General features: G+C 41.7%; 1 protein-coding gene across 1 annotated transcript; it reads left to right on the forward strand.

The window, feature by feature from the left end:
• The first annotated feature begins 1,879 nt into the window (after positions 1-1,879).
• slc39a7 (solute carrier family 39 member 7) lies at positions 1,880-13,138 on the forward strand. The gene is made up of 8 exons (XM_071909399.2): positions 1,880-2,000; positions 2,653-3,161; positions 3,835-4,003; positions 5,277-5,357; positions 6,591-6,725; positions 7,616-7,729; positions 8,440-8,636; positions 9,276-13,138. Exons 2-8 carry the CDS (start codon positions 2,661-2,663, stop codon positions 9,528-9,530), a joined length of 1,452 nt encoding a protein of 483 aa, XP_071765500.2. The 5' UTR covers positions 1,880-2,000; positions 2,653-2,660; the 3' UTR covers positions 9,531-13,138.
• The last annotated feature ends 240 nt before the right edge of the window (positions 13,139-13,378 follow it).

Genomic DNA, 13,378 nt, shown 5'->3' on the forward strand with positions numbered 1-13,378 from the left:
TTTAGATGGGTTCAGGCCGAGACACTTAGCAAACATGTGAAGTTTGGGGCAGATTTGACCATATACAGTGGAGTTATAAACCACTTCCTGTTTTGTGGTGAAGCATGGAAATTCGACGCCTCGCCACGCCCACGCCGTTGTACGAAAACTCAAGCTTTTACCAACTTGTCAACATCAAGGTCTTTTATATCCGCTGAGCAAGTTTGAGGTGGATCCGATTAACCTCCTTGGAGGAGTTCGTTAAAGTATGACCCCTGTAAATGGCCAAAAATGCCACAATAAATGCAAAATGGCTGATTTCCTGTTGGGTTTAGGTCATGGCACCTATTGAGGTTTTTTTTAAGTCTGGACATGATACATGTGCCTACAAAATTTCGTCCATGTAGGTGAAACGTAGCGCGAGGGGTATTTTTTTGAAATTTTGTAGGGGGCGCTATTGAGCCATTTTGCCACACCCATGCACAAGACCCATAAAATCTAGAATTTCTCACCACTTCTGAGGCATGTGCAAAGTTTCGCAACTTGTCGAGCACCTTTAGCCCCTCAAAAATGCGAATCATTCGGCAGAAAAAGGAAAATAATAATTCCTTGCATTACAATAGGGCTTTGCACCGGTCGGTGTTCGGGCCCTAATAACTACCGCTAAGTAAACAAACCACTATCTTTTGCACAGAAATACATCTGCAGAAAAGTTGTTTCAGTGGAAAAAGGATACAAAGTAGAGAAGAAGAAAAAATGGGCGTTCTTGTATCCCACGAACCAATCAAAGAAATGGGCGTTCCCGTCCTCTACGAACCAATCAAAGCAGTGGGCGTTCCCGTCCGCTACAGGAACGCCCCACCGCGGCTGCAATCAGACTCTACTGGAGAGTGTGGGGGTTCGGGGATGGTAGGCAGTGGACCAAATCACTGTGAGGCATATGGCGGGGGACGCAATCTTTCGAAACTTAAAAAGCATCGTTTTGCGTCTATAATTAGCACAAGTGCTTTCAATGCATATTATTTTATTTAAAATTATATAGTTATGTTTACAATGATATACTGAGGGGGACAACCCCCCTGTCCCCCCTGTAATTTTCGCCCATAAGAACAAAATAGGAGTTTAAAATGATTTTACTATAAGCTAAAGTTATTTACAAGCTTCTGCCAAAATGTGTATATATTTTATTTTTAATTAATTTATTATATATTTTTATGAGTACCAATTGATTCTACAAGTGTACACAGTTTTGCAGTATGGCGGACTTTGAGGGCATGACATGATTTTTCTTAAACTGCTTGGGCCTAAATGTTAGTGTGTTGTAAAAGTGAGGTCTGTAGGAGTGTTTTGGCATCTTGTGCAGTAACAATGAAACGTGATCTGTACAGTGTCCACTTCTGTCTGTGTTCTGTATGGCTGCTGCAAAGTGTAATATACAGTATACAGCCTTTATAGTCAAAACATTTCTACACGTTCAAACTTTTATTTTGAAGGCTAAACGCCCTAACATTATTTTCTGGTTATTCTGGCGACAAGACCGCATCTGGAGGGAGAGAAGCATAGGAAGGAAAGAAAACACTTTGCATCTGACATCCTGCTTTCCTTCAGGATGCTGCTGCCTGGGGAAGGATGATTCAAACTACTCGGTACATCTCGCGATGTTTCTTTGAGACTTTATTATCCCTCGTATGTCTCCTTTCCATTATCACAATGCTTGAAAACATTTTTCATGAGTCAGTACGCTTACAAAAAGTTCAGAAATACATTCAATTCACAATAAAGTTGGTTCAAGCAAAAACAAATGTCCTTATCCATCTAACTAGAGACATCGAGGGAACAAGGAAGGAGGCATGTTTTGGAATGGAACGTGATCCCGCGAGGTTTCGATCAGTTGACTAAATGCCACGTCTGAGAAATAATACCTACCAGTACAGCGTTGGCAAAAACACTTTACCCTATACCTTGCACGTAGGACATACTTAGTCAACGGTTCAGCAGACAGTCACATTTGACGAAGTCCGGTGAGAACGAATTGTTTATTTTTATTGTGTTTTGCAAGAAGTGATGTTGCTCCTGCTGCAGCAACAACACATTAGCAAGTTGGTTAGCTAGCTAGCAGGCTTCCTTAACAACTTAAGTAAACCGGTGGCCAGCGGGCATTGTTTGATGTCCTGCTTTGCTGTTTACTATGAGATTAACGTTGACGCCTTTGAAAGCCAAGCGATTATCTGGTTTACATCTACATCACCTCGAGAAGCCGCTAGCAAATGAAACAAAGCTAAATCAAACTTTATCGTTAACTGTTAGCTGGCTAGGAACGTAACGTTACAGTTATAACACAGTGTACACATCAGCAGGTAACGTTAGCTATTATCAAATAATGTTAGTCTCACCGCTGAGTCTATTAAATGCACAGTCTATTAGATGTAATGAATTATCTATTAAGCCAGCTAATGAATGCCTATGTCTATGTATGTCTGAAAACGGCAGTTTTGCTGCATAGCCAACCAAAGCCAGTGTGTATAACATGCAGTCCTAATTGACTGGAAAAGTCCCGTTTTGAAGCAACAGTGGCCAAACCTCAGTGCATGTAAACACTGGCTTTCATCATTAGCCAAACTGTGAGTTTGTGTTTATCTGTGTTCTTCTTCTCCACTTTTCTCTTTGCTCCAGGGGATAATATGGCCTCAGTACGTCTGCTGGCACTGACACTGGTCACATCCGCAGTACTGCTGCTAGCTTCCCAGTTAGCCGTAGCTCACAGCCATTCCCATGGCGACCACGGACACGCCCACTCCCACGGTCACCACGGCCACCATCACCACGGCCACTCCCATGGAGAAGGCGGTTGCCACGGACACTCTCACGGCGCTCAGGTGAAGATGCACCATGGAGCGAGCAAGTGGAGCGCTGAGGCCAACCTCCCTCCGCCAGAAGAGGAACACCACGGAGACGCACACTCCCACGATCACGGACACGCACACTCACATGATCACGGACACGCACACTCCCACGATCACGGACACGCACACTCACATGATCACGGACACGGACATGCCCATCAGGAGGATGTGGTTCATGTGCACAAGGAGGAGAGTGGTCACGGACACACACACGGAGGGGAGAGGGTGAAGAGAGAGGCAGAGGGAGAGAAGAGGGACACGGTGGAGCTCTGGATGCAGGTCTGGTCCCAGTGAAGGAGGTGATGGGTGGAGAAGTGAGAATGGGAGTAGATAGATGAGGATGGCGTGACGTTTGTAATTGGCCACAGCCCATAAAGTGCGGTACAAGAGATGTGCCCCGCTCAATTTAAAAAAATCGACTGGTGGTTGCTTTTTCTGTGTTCTAATAATTTATGTGAAATGTATATGGTGTTGTTAATTGCCCATAACCTTTTCATATCTGTCTCATTATAATTTAATTATCTGGAAGTCACAAAATGCTAACAAGCCAGCAAACATCTGTGGAAGAAAAGAGTCATGTTAGCATTTTGAGGCTTCAAGAAAAAAATCATTTTATTGATCACGCTGTTGTTTCACAGCAACATCGATAGAGCTTATGTCTTCCTACACAAGTCTCTCAAGGTGTGTGTGTGTGTGGAGTGGGGTTTGGGCCTTGTTCTGAAATAGAGAATATGGTCCACAAAGTGAGTTTTGAAAGGCAGAAATTTCAACACCTGGCCAAATAGCCTACATGCAGATCACTGTGTGTCCTTCTTCCCCTTTTCTCCCAGTTGATTCTTGTGTTGCCTGCACATCACATCCCTGATGATCTCGCGGTCTGTTACCATCCCTGTTTCCAGGAGGTGTGAACCGATGAAAACTAAATCTCAGTTCCTTCCCTCCCTGTCTCCAGGCTGTCGGAGCCACCCTGCTGATCAGCGCCGCTCCCTTCCTCATCCTGTTTCTGATCCCAGTCCAGTCCAACACCGACCAGCACCAGAACCTGCTCAAGGTGCTGCTCAGCTTCGCCTCCGGGGGGCTGCTGGGCGACGCCTTCCTCCACCTCATACCGCACGCTCTGGGTAGGTGGTTGATTCATTCAAGTCTCTCTCTTTTTACTCTCTCTGGCTCGGTTTCCTCTTCTGTCTCTGTCTGAGTTGCTGTATTTGTTAACATTTATACATAGAGCATAGGCTAAATGTAGACAAAAGCCTTTACCTGCAGCCTGAATTAAACATATTTCACTTGCTTTTCATGGGATATAGACTGTCCCTCACAAAATATGATTAAAGCTGCACTAGGCAAGATTTATGTAAAAATACACCCACGCTTATCAGTCACAATCACAAATTAAGGCTGCTACAGAGAAAAGTGTCCCCCCTAATTAAAAGGCGATCGATCCACCCTTTTTCCCCAAATTAATTTCTGGCGTCAGCTATGGTTAATGGTGGGAAATCTTCTCCATTACAGGACGCGTTGAGCCAATACAAACCTTTTTTTTGCCACTACAAAGAAGAAATTTTGGTTAGCGGCACATTACATGATTTCTGGGTAATGAAGTCCTTCAAAATTTCAAATGGCTATTTCCCGCCGCCACTTGGAGTCACGAAAGTGTGAAGTTTCTTAGTGCAGCTTAGCTTTAGGGCCGTACTGCTGTTTCCTCCTCCCTCTCGGTTTCTGTCTCCTGATACCTAATGCTATAGTAGCCAGGTACGAGCTATGTACGATGACAGACACGCAAGTGCAAGCACACACTCATGCTTATACTGACGTACATAGACACACCTCATAGCAGTGAGGTGTGTGTACTCTCTGGGGAGGTGATTCATGAACGTAAATAGGTATGTATCATTTACATACACTCTAGTAGTGCTGAAACGCTTAGTTGATTAATCGTTTAATCGAGCGACAAAATTAATGGATTATAATTTTGATAATCGTTACTCTTTATCAAGCAAACATTTGCTGGTTACAGCTTCAAAAATGCTGAAATTTGCTGCTTTTCTCTCTATCATATTATAAATAAAAGCTTTTCTGCAATCACTTTGGGCTCTGGTAACTTGTGATGGGCATTTGTCATTATTTTTGACATTTTATAGACGAAATGATTAATCAATTAATCGAAAAAATAATCAATAGATTAATCGATAATGAAAACAATCGTTAATTGCAGCCTTACACTCTAGAATGATTTTGATCACGCACACAAACATGCACAAACAAACTATTTTCAGTCATGCACTCGGAGTGATGAACACATCGACAACACATCAAGAAAAAATGAGGAAGCTTTGCTTTGTCTTTTTGACTTGATGTTGATCTCCGTTTCCTGCTGTACCGTATTTGTCTTTACAGAGCCTCACTCTCACCATGGAGACGAAGATCACAGCCACTCACACGCCAGCGAAGAGTCACATGACCACGGCCACTCCCACGGTATGGAGTTCTCTGACAGCAGGAGAGGCGCGGCCCTTGCATTTCAGAACAAGAAAGAATCATATTATTTGTCTTTCACCAAGTCATTTCACCTGGTGCTCTGTATTTGCCGCAGCAGTCAGACTAAACAGATGTTTTGTGGGGTAATAGTGAATCGTACTTCTGCTCTGGAAGTGGCGGACTGTGTTTCCCTCCCTTCGTTACACCCACAAGTTGGTCCTCGCATATCGGTCAGTCACCCTCTGTCTTGCATGTGGGGGCTACAAAGGCAATTAAACACCTGTGAGTGTACACACAGGACATGCATCACACCCTGTAGTTCAGTGTTTCAGTTGAGATTACTGATTTGTACTGAAGTGATGAGACAAGATATGATAAAAAATAACAAAGAGAAAAAACACTATTCATAGCATTCTGTTACATCATCACACAGCCATCTTGGTAAAAAAATAACAGGTGATTGTAATAAATTAACAGGTGATTATAGTCAAATGACAGCCACAGCCAATGAGCTGTGTATATGGTAAAGCACCATGAAGGTAGGAAATGCACATGACATCATGGGAATACTATGAATTGTGATTCGTTGTAGAAATACAAACGCCAGGGATTTTCGTCCTCATCTTTCCCATTTGACAACAGCTACAGCCACCTATACAAAAACCTTAGAAACTCACAGTACTGTTTATTTATTTATGTATTTATTTAGTAGTTTATTTGATAGCCACAGGGCAGTTAACATAATTACACTTTACAAATGAAATATAAAAGATGTATGCACATGGAGTTTGTAGCCACCGCTAATATCCAACCCTAGTCCCTAGTTGGGGCTTTAAATAAGTAAGGCACTGTAAGGCATTTTGGACAAAAACATGCAGTAAATGGTTAGAATCTGCAACATTTTCATATAAATAAATGTCTGTTTTGCTACTGTCACTAATTGCTTTAGCACGGAAACAGTTCAACCTATAGTTGTTCATGAAAGCTTTTAAATTCTCTGTTCTAAACAGCCAGTGTCTGGTAGCTGTTTCCTGGGAAAAATCCTCTGTTGCACAGGAAGTGAAGCGTTTTACGATTCTGGTTTGTTTGGAATAAACAGAAGAAGAAGAACTGGGTAGTTAGCATGAGCAGCGATAGCCACCATGGCTGAACAGACAGAGAAAACAGCGCCACCTACCGAAAGTCAAACATCTCACGTTTCCAACCAGCGTTCCCTCTCCTCCCTCTCCACAGGAGCTGCCCACGGCCACATGATGTCCGTCGGTCTGTGGGTTCTCGGTGGGATCGTGGCATTCCTGGTCGTAGAGAAATTTGTGCGTCTGCTGAAGGGAGGACACGGCCACGGGCATTCCCACGCCCACTCACACGGTACGCTGGCCGAAACGCAACTCATTCACCTGTTCACCTCTTGTTCTTTTGTGTATGTGTGTGTGTTCTCCATGGATGCACGTGACGTAATCGTTCACGACCAAACAGAAATCAATATTGCTGTTTTCAGACGTGTATCAGCTGCAAAAATGAGATTTTTATATATGAAGAAAAGAATGCTTATTTCCTTGTTGATGCCTGTGTATTTTTGAAATTAGACATTGCGGATTCAAAGGCTCAAGGGTGATGAAACTCACTGGACACACAAATGCCATGATGTAAACTTTGAATTCAACTTAGAAAAATGTCAAAGCTGCATTGTTTTGTTTTTCTGTGGTTTTCACAAGACTAGAATGTTACTTTACCTGAGATCTTTTTCATAAAAGAAGATAATTTCAAGAAGCAGGGTTGCTCAGTCAGCCAGATGAGTCTGATGATTACTTTGATATAATCTCCTGTGTTTTTAATGTCCAGAGTTCATGGGGTATTAGGGCTACAAAACAAACAAAATAAGTAAATTTTTATCAAAGGTAGGCTAGCTGGGTTGTCCTGCTTATCCAGTCACCTGTCCACCTTCCCCTCCATCCCCTCCATCCCCCACATCCTCCCATTTTAACCGCGGTAGGAAATTACCACCAGCCACCAGCTAAGCCTTGGTAAATTATTTGTGTCACTTCTGCACGTCACCAATTATTGTTTTGTGCCTCTTCTAAAAATCTGTTTGTCCAGTAAAATAGTGGCTGGTAAACTCTGGAATCGACGTTGTTGCAGCGTGGAAAGATATTGATTCATGACAGTAGCCATAGAGTCAGTAGCTGATGTCAGAGGATTGGAGATAATTTGAATTTTATTATGAATTATTACCTAAAATACTCTCCTCCCATTCTCAGCTGCTCCCAAGGAAAAGGAGAGCGATGGAGAGGAAGAAAAGGAGGAGGAGACGAAGAAAGGGGAGAAAGAAAGCAAAGACGAGAAGTTGCCAAAGAAAGAGGAGAAGAGCACAGGTGATGATTTTACAGGCCAACCTCTGGTTCTAAATAAGATAACGGCTCCCCAAGCTCCAAAAACAGTAACTTGTATAACATGCAACAAATAGATGTTAACAATGCAAACATACTAGCAAACAATTATTTTTTCAGCCAATCAACATGCACTCGCTCATATGGCACTTGCATGGAGGGACAACTCCCAATGATAGACTATACCAACAAAATTATTTAAATGCAAATCTTTTTTAACTTTTGTTTTTCAGATATATAAATAAATACAATTTCAGTTTGTATGTACTAGGGTTAAACTGATATATCGGTTTGCTGATATATTGGGCCGATATGCTATTAAATATCGGATATCGGCCAGTCATTTCGTCCACCAGCAAAATTATGGAGCTTTCTCCCTGCAAAACCTTCTTTTCTTTTTGCATTTATTCATTTAATTGTTCAACAATGTTTGTTCATTCAAAGGCCAAATGAGTGGTGGAGAGTTGTAGTGTCCCATGATGGTCTAAATGCTACTTCAGAGGCTTTTCCTCCCTGACAAGAATAAAATTCCGGGCAGAAACACTGAAATCTTTTTTCTGGCATAAAAATGGTCAAATTTAAAGATATTGAATGTTGGCACAAAATATCCTAAAATATTGGTATCGGCCTTCAAAAACCCCTCGTCAAGCATAACTTTTCTCTGTCCTCTCACCCCATTCTCTCACTAAATGCAGACATCAAGGTGTCGGGGTACCTGAACCTGGCAGCTGACTTCACGCACAATTTCACCGACGGCCTGGCTATTGGAGCGTCGTTCCTGGTCAGTCCAGCGGTGGGCGCCGTCACCACCGTCACCATCCTGCTGCACGAGGTGCCGCACGAGATCGGAGACTTCGCCATCCTTGTTCAGTCCGGCTGCACCAAGAGGAAGGTAGCTGACGGCTGAAGTTGGACTTTATAAGAGTTCATGTTAATATGAAGCATAAATAGCTGTAGTGAAGTTTGACTTTCCATCTCAGGGTGTCTGCTGTTCCTCAAAATGTCTGAAAAAGTCTTAAATTATCTAAATTGAAGCCTTGAAAAGCATTAAAATGTCTTGAAAGCATTTACAGGTCTTACTTTTTTCACCATGTTATGCAGGTTTATTTTCAATTAAGTTTCATTTTTATGCAACTATAAAAATCATATTTGACAAAAATTATTTAAATTCAGTGATTTTTTAGTCATGGCAGAGTTGGAAAGGAAGGCAAAGAAATCAGGACAATTGTGTAGTTTCACTCAAAGATGTGAATGGGACCGACAGTAGACTTAGTTCTATTTTCTTATGTTGTATTTCATTACTTGCTCTTCCAGTTGGTCACATTTAAGTTTGACCCACATGCATGTCCACTCTTAGAAAGAGAACAGGGTTAATACAAAATGACACACATGGTGGACATCATGAACACCAACCAAAATCTTTAAATCAATAAATTAACGTCTGGAGAAAGTATGGAATTTTTAAATTGAAACTGCAGGAACCCTGACACGATCCCCGGTAACCGCTCTTCCTCTTCCTGTTTCCCATCAGGCCATGTGTCTACAGCTGCTGACAGCCTTGGGAGCCCTGGCCGGCACAGCCTGCTCCCTATTGGCCGAAGGCGTGGGCGCCGCGGCGACCGCCTGGATCCTGCCGTTCACAGCCGGCGGATTTGTTTATATCGCCACGGTGACCGTGCTTCCGGAGCTGCTGGCGGGGCGCTCCAGTTTCGGCCAATCGCTGATGGAGATTCTGGCCCTGCTGTTCGGAGTCGGCATGATGGTGTTGATCGCCGAGTACGAGTGAGATTTGGGGAGGAGGGGGAGAAACTGATGAAAGAGTGAGCGAGGAAGGGAGGGACTTGGAGAGAGAGAGACAGAGAGAAAGAGAGAGAGAAAAGGGTACAAAAAAACAAGAGGAGGAAATGAAAAGTAGAGTTGAAGTAGAGTTCAGGTGGATGTTTTTGTCGGGGGTGTGATGTCATTTTTTTATTGGGATTTCAGTTTTATTTTGGGACAGACAACACCCATTGATTGTGAATGGGAGATTACCGTTTTCCTTTTTTTTTCAGTTCCTGATCACATCCCTGGTTTGTGTTGCTACTCCCTTTTTTGAGAGGCAAAGAACAGAGTTGTCAGCTTTTTAAAAACCGCTTGGTAGTTCAGCAAGAGAGGCTGAGAGCAGGGAAGACGGCTGTAATGTTCCACTGAGGGCCGAAATCAGGACAGGAGTTCTTACATTGTTAGAATACAATTGCACCTCAGAATGATGGTCGATTACGTCCAAAAGTGGCTGATAGAGTAGACAAACTGTCCAGCCACCAGCCAAATTTCCTAGCATTTGGCTAGTGGCTGGTGGTAATTTCCCACCCTTGCTTTTTTTTTTAATATTTTTACTTGCACCGGCCATTTCAATCGGTCAACACAGAAATAGTGAAATAAGTGAAATCCCCAAACTTTGGTCAGGCAAGAAAGGCAAATGGCTGTAACTAATTCTTATTGGCTAGATTGTGCTTCAACAGACGTTCATTCACACTGGGACTGATCCAGGCAGAAGACGTCAGTGTGTTGGTCAGTTATCCATCTTGAATTTATGTTTTCTTGCAAGAGACTGTGACTTTGGAATTATAAGCTTCCGTTTCCATTCAGAGGAGTCTGGAGATACTGAGCGTTAAAATTTTCACATCCCACAGAATAAAATTGATAATGTTTTGCATCCACATTTTTGGCCCACTTCTACAGATATGCTCAAAATGGCATCATAATATTATATATTGTCACGCGCAAATCATTAAAATCTAATTCTTGTTTATGAAAGGCAGAGGTTACAGAGAATAAATCATTGCTGTTGTTTTGAACACATCGCTGTGCAATCCACACTGATCCTTTTTCTACACGTGATGGATGATGAAGACCGATGAAGAAGTTTCCCACTGTGACGAGTATCGCCAATAAAGGTTCACATTTTTGCAAAGTCATGCACACACTTTCATTGCATATTGTTCTAAGTAAGAGACATTCCCTTGACCTGTAATATGGCATTGTGTTGTGATAGTATGTTAATCTGTAAATGGCTCATAGGTCAGACATCTTTGACAGAAAAAGGACCAAAATGATGTTGTTATATTGTCGTTACTCAGCCTTTGTAATGGAAATTGGGCATGTTTGAATGTAATATGGATGAAATTCAAGCTTAATTCTGCTGCAGTTACAGACCAAACCACTAGAGGGAACTAGATTTTTGTGGTGGAACAGTTGGACTTGTGCTCCACCAACCTTTTGGAGGCCTACAATGTTCCTGCACGGGTCTGGAAAAGACATTTGATAATTTCTAGGTCTTAAAAAATGTTGCAAAAAAACTGCAGAAGTATGAAAAAATTGCTCAATATGACGTGATACTTGTCATGGAGAATTATCTTCAGCTATGCAGTGATATTGTCTAATTGAGTCGTATTGCCCAGCCACTATCTATCAGCTTTCACTGAACACCGTCCAACATGTGCTAATCCAGTCAAGAAATAAAAGTTTGGAAAAAAGTCTTGAATTTTGAAATGTAGGACCTTTGACTGTATGAATCCTAATCAGTGCAATTGTGGGTGAATATTCAGAAGCAATGTTATGATGAAACTCAAGCTTTGTCATTGTTTTTTATACAGAAAATGATTTACCTAATGATTTACTGATGAAATGTACTTAAAAGGTATTTAAACAAGACTTTAGATCAGTATCGGTGTTGAACGTTTTCCAACAGTTTTGACAAGTGAGGCATTAATTTGGCACCAGATCAGAGATTTCACTTCTCTCTTCCTCCTGTCTCGTTATATAACAAATTTTATTTTCAGGATAAAACACGTTTCTGCTGTTCCCTCTGGTCCAGGACACGTTTTGTTTCCATGTTTCATCGCAGACTTGAGTCAAACGGTCCTGACAAACCAATCATAGCGCTTGTTTTAATCTGCTTAGAGATGTGGAGGGTTCCCGCATTAGGAGAGTCAGTTTAGTCCTCAGTTCCAGAAAATAACACTAAGCCTACACAGCCCACCCATCTAGTACTTAAATGTAGAAACTCTTGTGTGGAAATACTATTCGACTCGGATCTGATTCATTCATGTTCTTTATTTTTCTTTAATCTTTAGTGTCATGCTGATGAGCACTCGCTTGTCAAAAGGCCTAGATGTCATTTTTAGACGACGTCATGTTCAGAGTTTAGATTTTTGAAAGGGACTTCTAGATGGATCTGAAAATATTACGTTGGGGCGATAGGGTTGACGTTCTCTAGTGTCAAAACAGGTTTTTAGTCATCTTTATTTGAGTTGAACAAACATACTGTACAGAGAATGGTATAGGGTATAAGGGAGGAGGACTAGTAGGTACTATAACAACCTTCTGTCCATGCCCAGAGGTGGAGACTCGAGTCACATGACCTGGACTCAAGTCAGACTTGAGTCACAGTCTCAATTGCTTGAGACTTGACTTGATGCATGAAGAGAAGACCTGAGACTTGACTTGGGTTCTGGTGACTTGGGACTTGACTTTGACTTGTACTTTGAAGACTTGAAAAGGTTTCTAAAGTCTTGAGATCTTGTGTTTGTGTAAATGACTTAGATTGAAAGTGATGAGATTTGTTCCAGCAGACGACTGAATTTAAATTCTGTTTTCTGAATTTGTATGGAATGATTGAATTTATTGAAGTTGAAACTGATTATAGAAATCAAACTCATGATGCTCTTACCACGTTTTTATCCTATTAAAACCATATTGCATTGAAAAGTCCTAGATATTTAGTTTTCTTTAAGATATTAAATTGATACTGGACTCTTGATTTGTTCTGACTTGACTTGCTGTTCTACATTTAGACTTGAGACTTGACATTAATGACATGGACTTGACTTGGTAATCTACATTTAGACTTGGGACTTGACTTGAAACTTGTTCCTCAAGACTTGAGACTGACTTGAGACTCGAGCGAAGCCGACCTGGTCACACCTCTGTCCATGCCTGATTCAGAATTACAGTCCCTAAAGAGAAAGAAGGTTCCAGATCACAACTTTAATTGTTGTTTCAGTCCGAAGATCTTTCTCAAGACAAACCCTAGAAAATAATTCCACTTGTTGAAGTGATGATGTCATAATGATGTAAAAAGCAGAGGTGTGTGTGTGTGTGTGTCAAGAACCTTCTTTGTCATTGGGTTTGCTTTAATATTGTGGTTTGATTCCCTGCACATCAAAGGAGAACGCAGCAGTGTGTTCATCTGCTGCTCTTCTCTCCGCTTCACAGGGACCAAGATGAGATGAAATGTTAAACTGTAGTACAGGATGAATATGTGTGTGTGTGTGTGTGTGTGAAAGAGAGAGGGGGGGTGTTAGTTTTTTCATTTGTTGAGTTTTAAATAAAATAAAAACAAGTAAAATGTGATGACACAGTGTCACGTGTATTTCTCTGAAAGTATTTCATCCATCAACAAAAGGTTTTTTTTTAGAATGTCTTGCCATTTGCTTATGAAAGGATGAGTAATATTTTTTGTGACAAGCTGTCAGTTGCTCCCAGACTCCTATTTGCTTGTTCCCTGCTGGGAATCAAACTCCGGTCTCCCGATTGAGAGCCTGCAGAGCTTTTACAGTCTATGCTGCAGACCCATGAAGTGGTGAACAGAGC

Source organism: Centroberyx gerrardi, chromosome 19 (genome assembly GCF_048128805.1).
Source record: "Centroberyx gerrardi isolate f3 chromosome 19, fCenGer3.hap1.cur.20231027, whole genome shotgun sequence".
In the NCBI taxonomy this organism is placed as follows: domain Eukaryota; kingdom Metazoa; phylum Chordata; class Actinopteri; order Beryciformes; family Berycidae; genus Centroberyx; species Centroberyx gerrardi.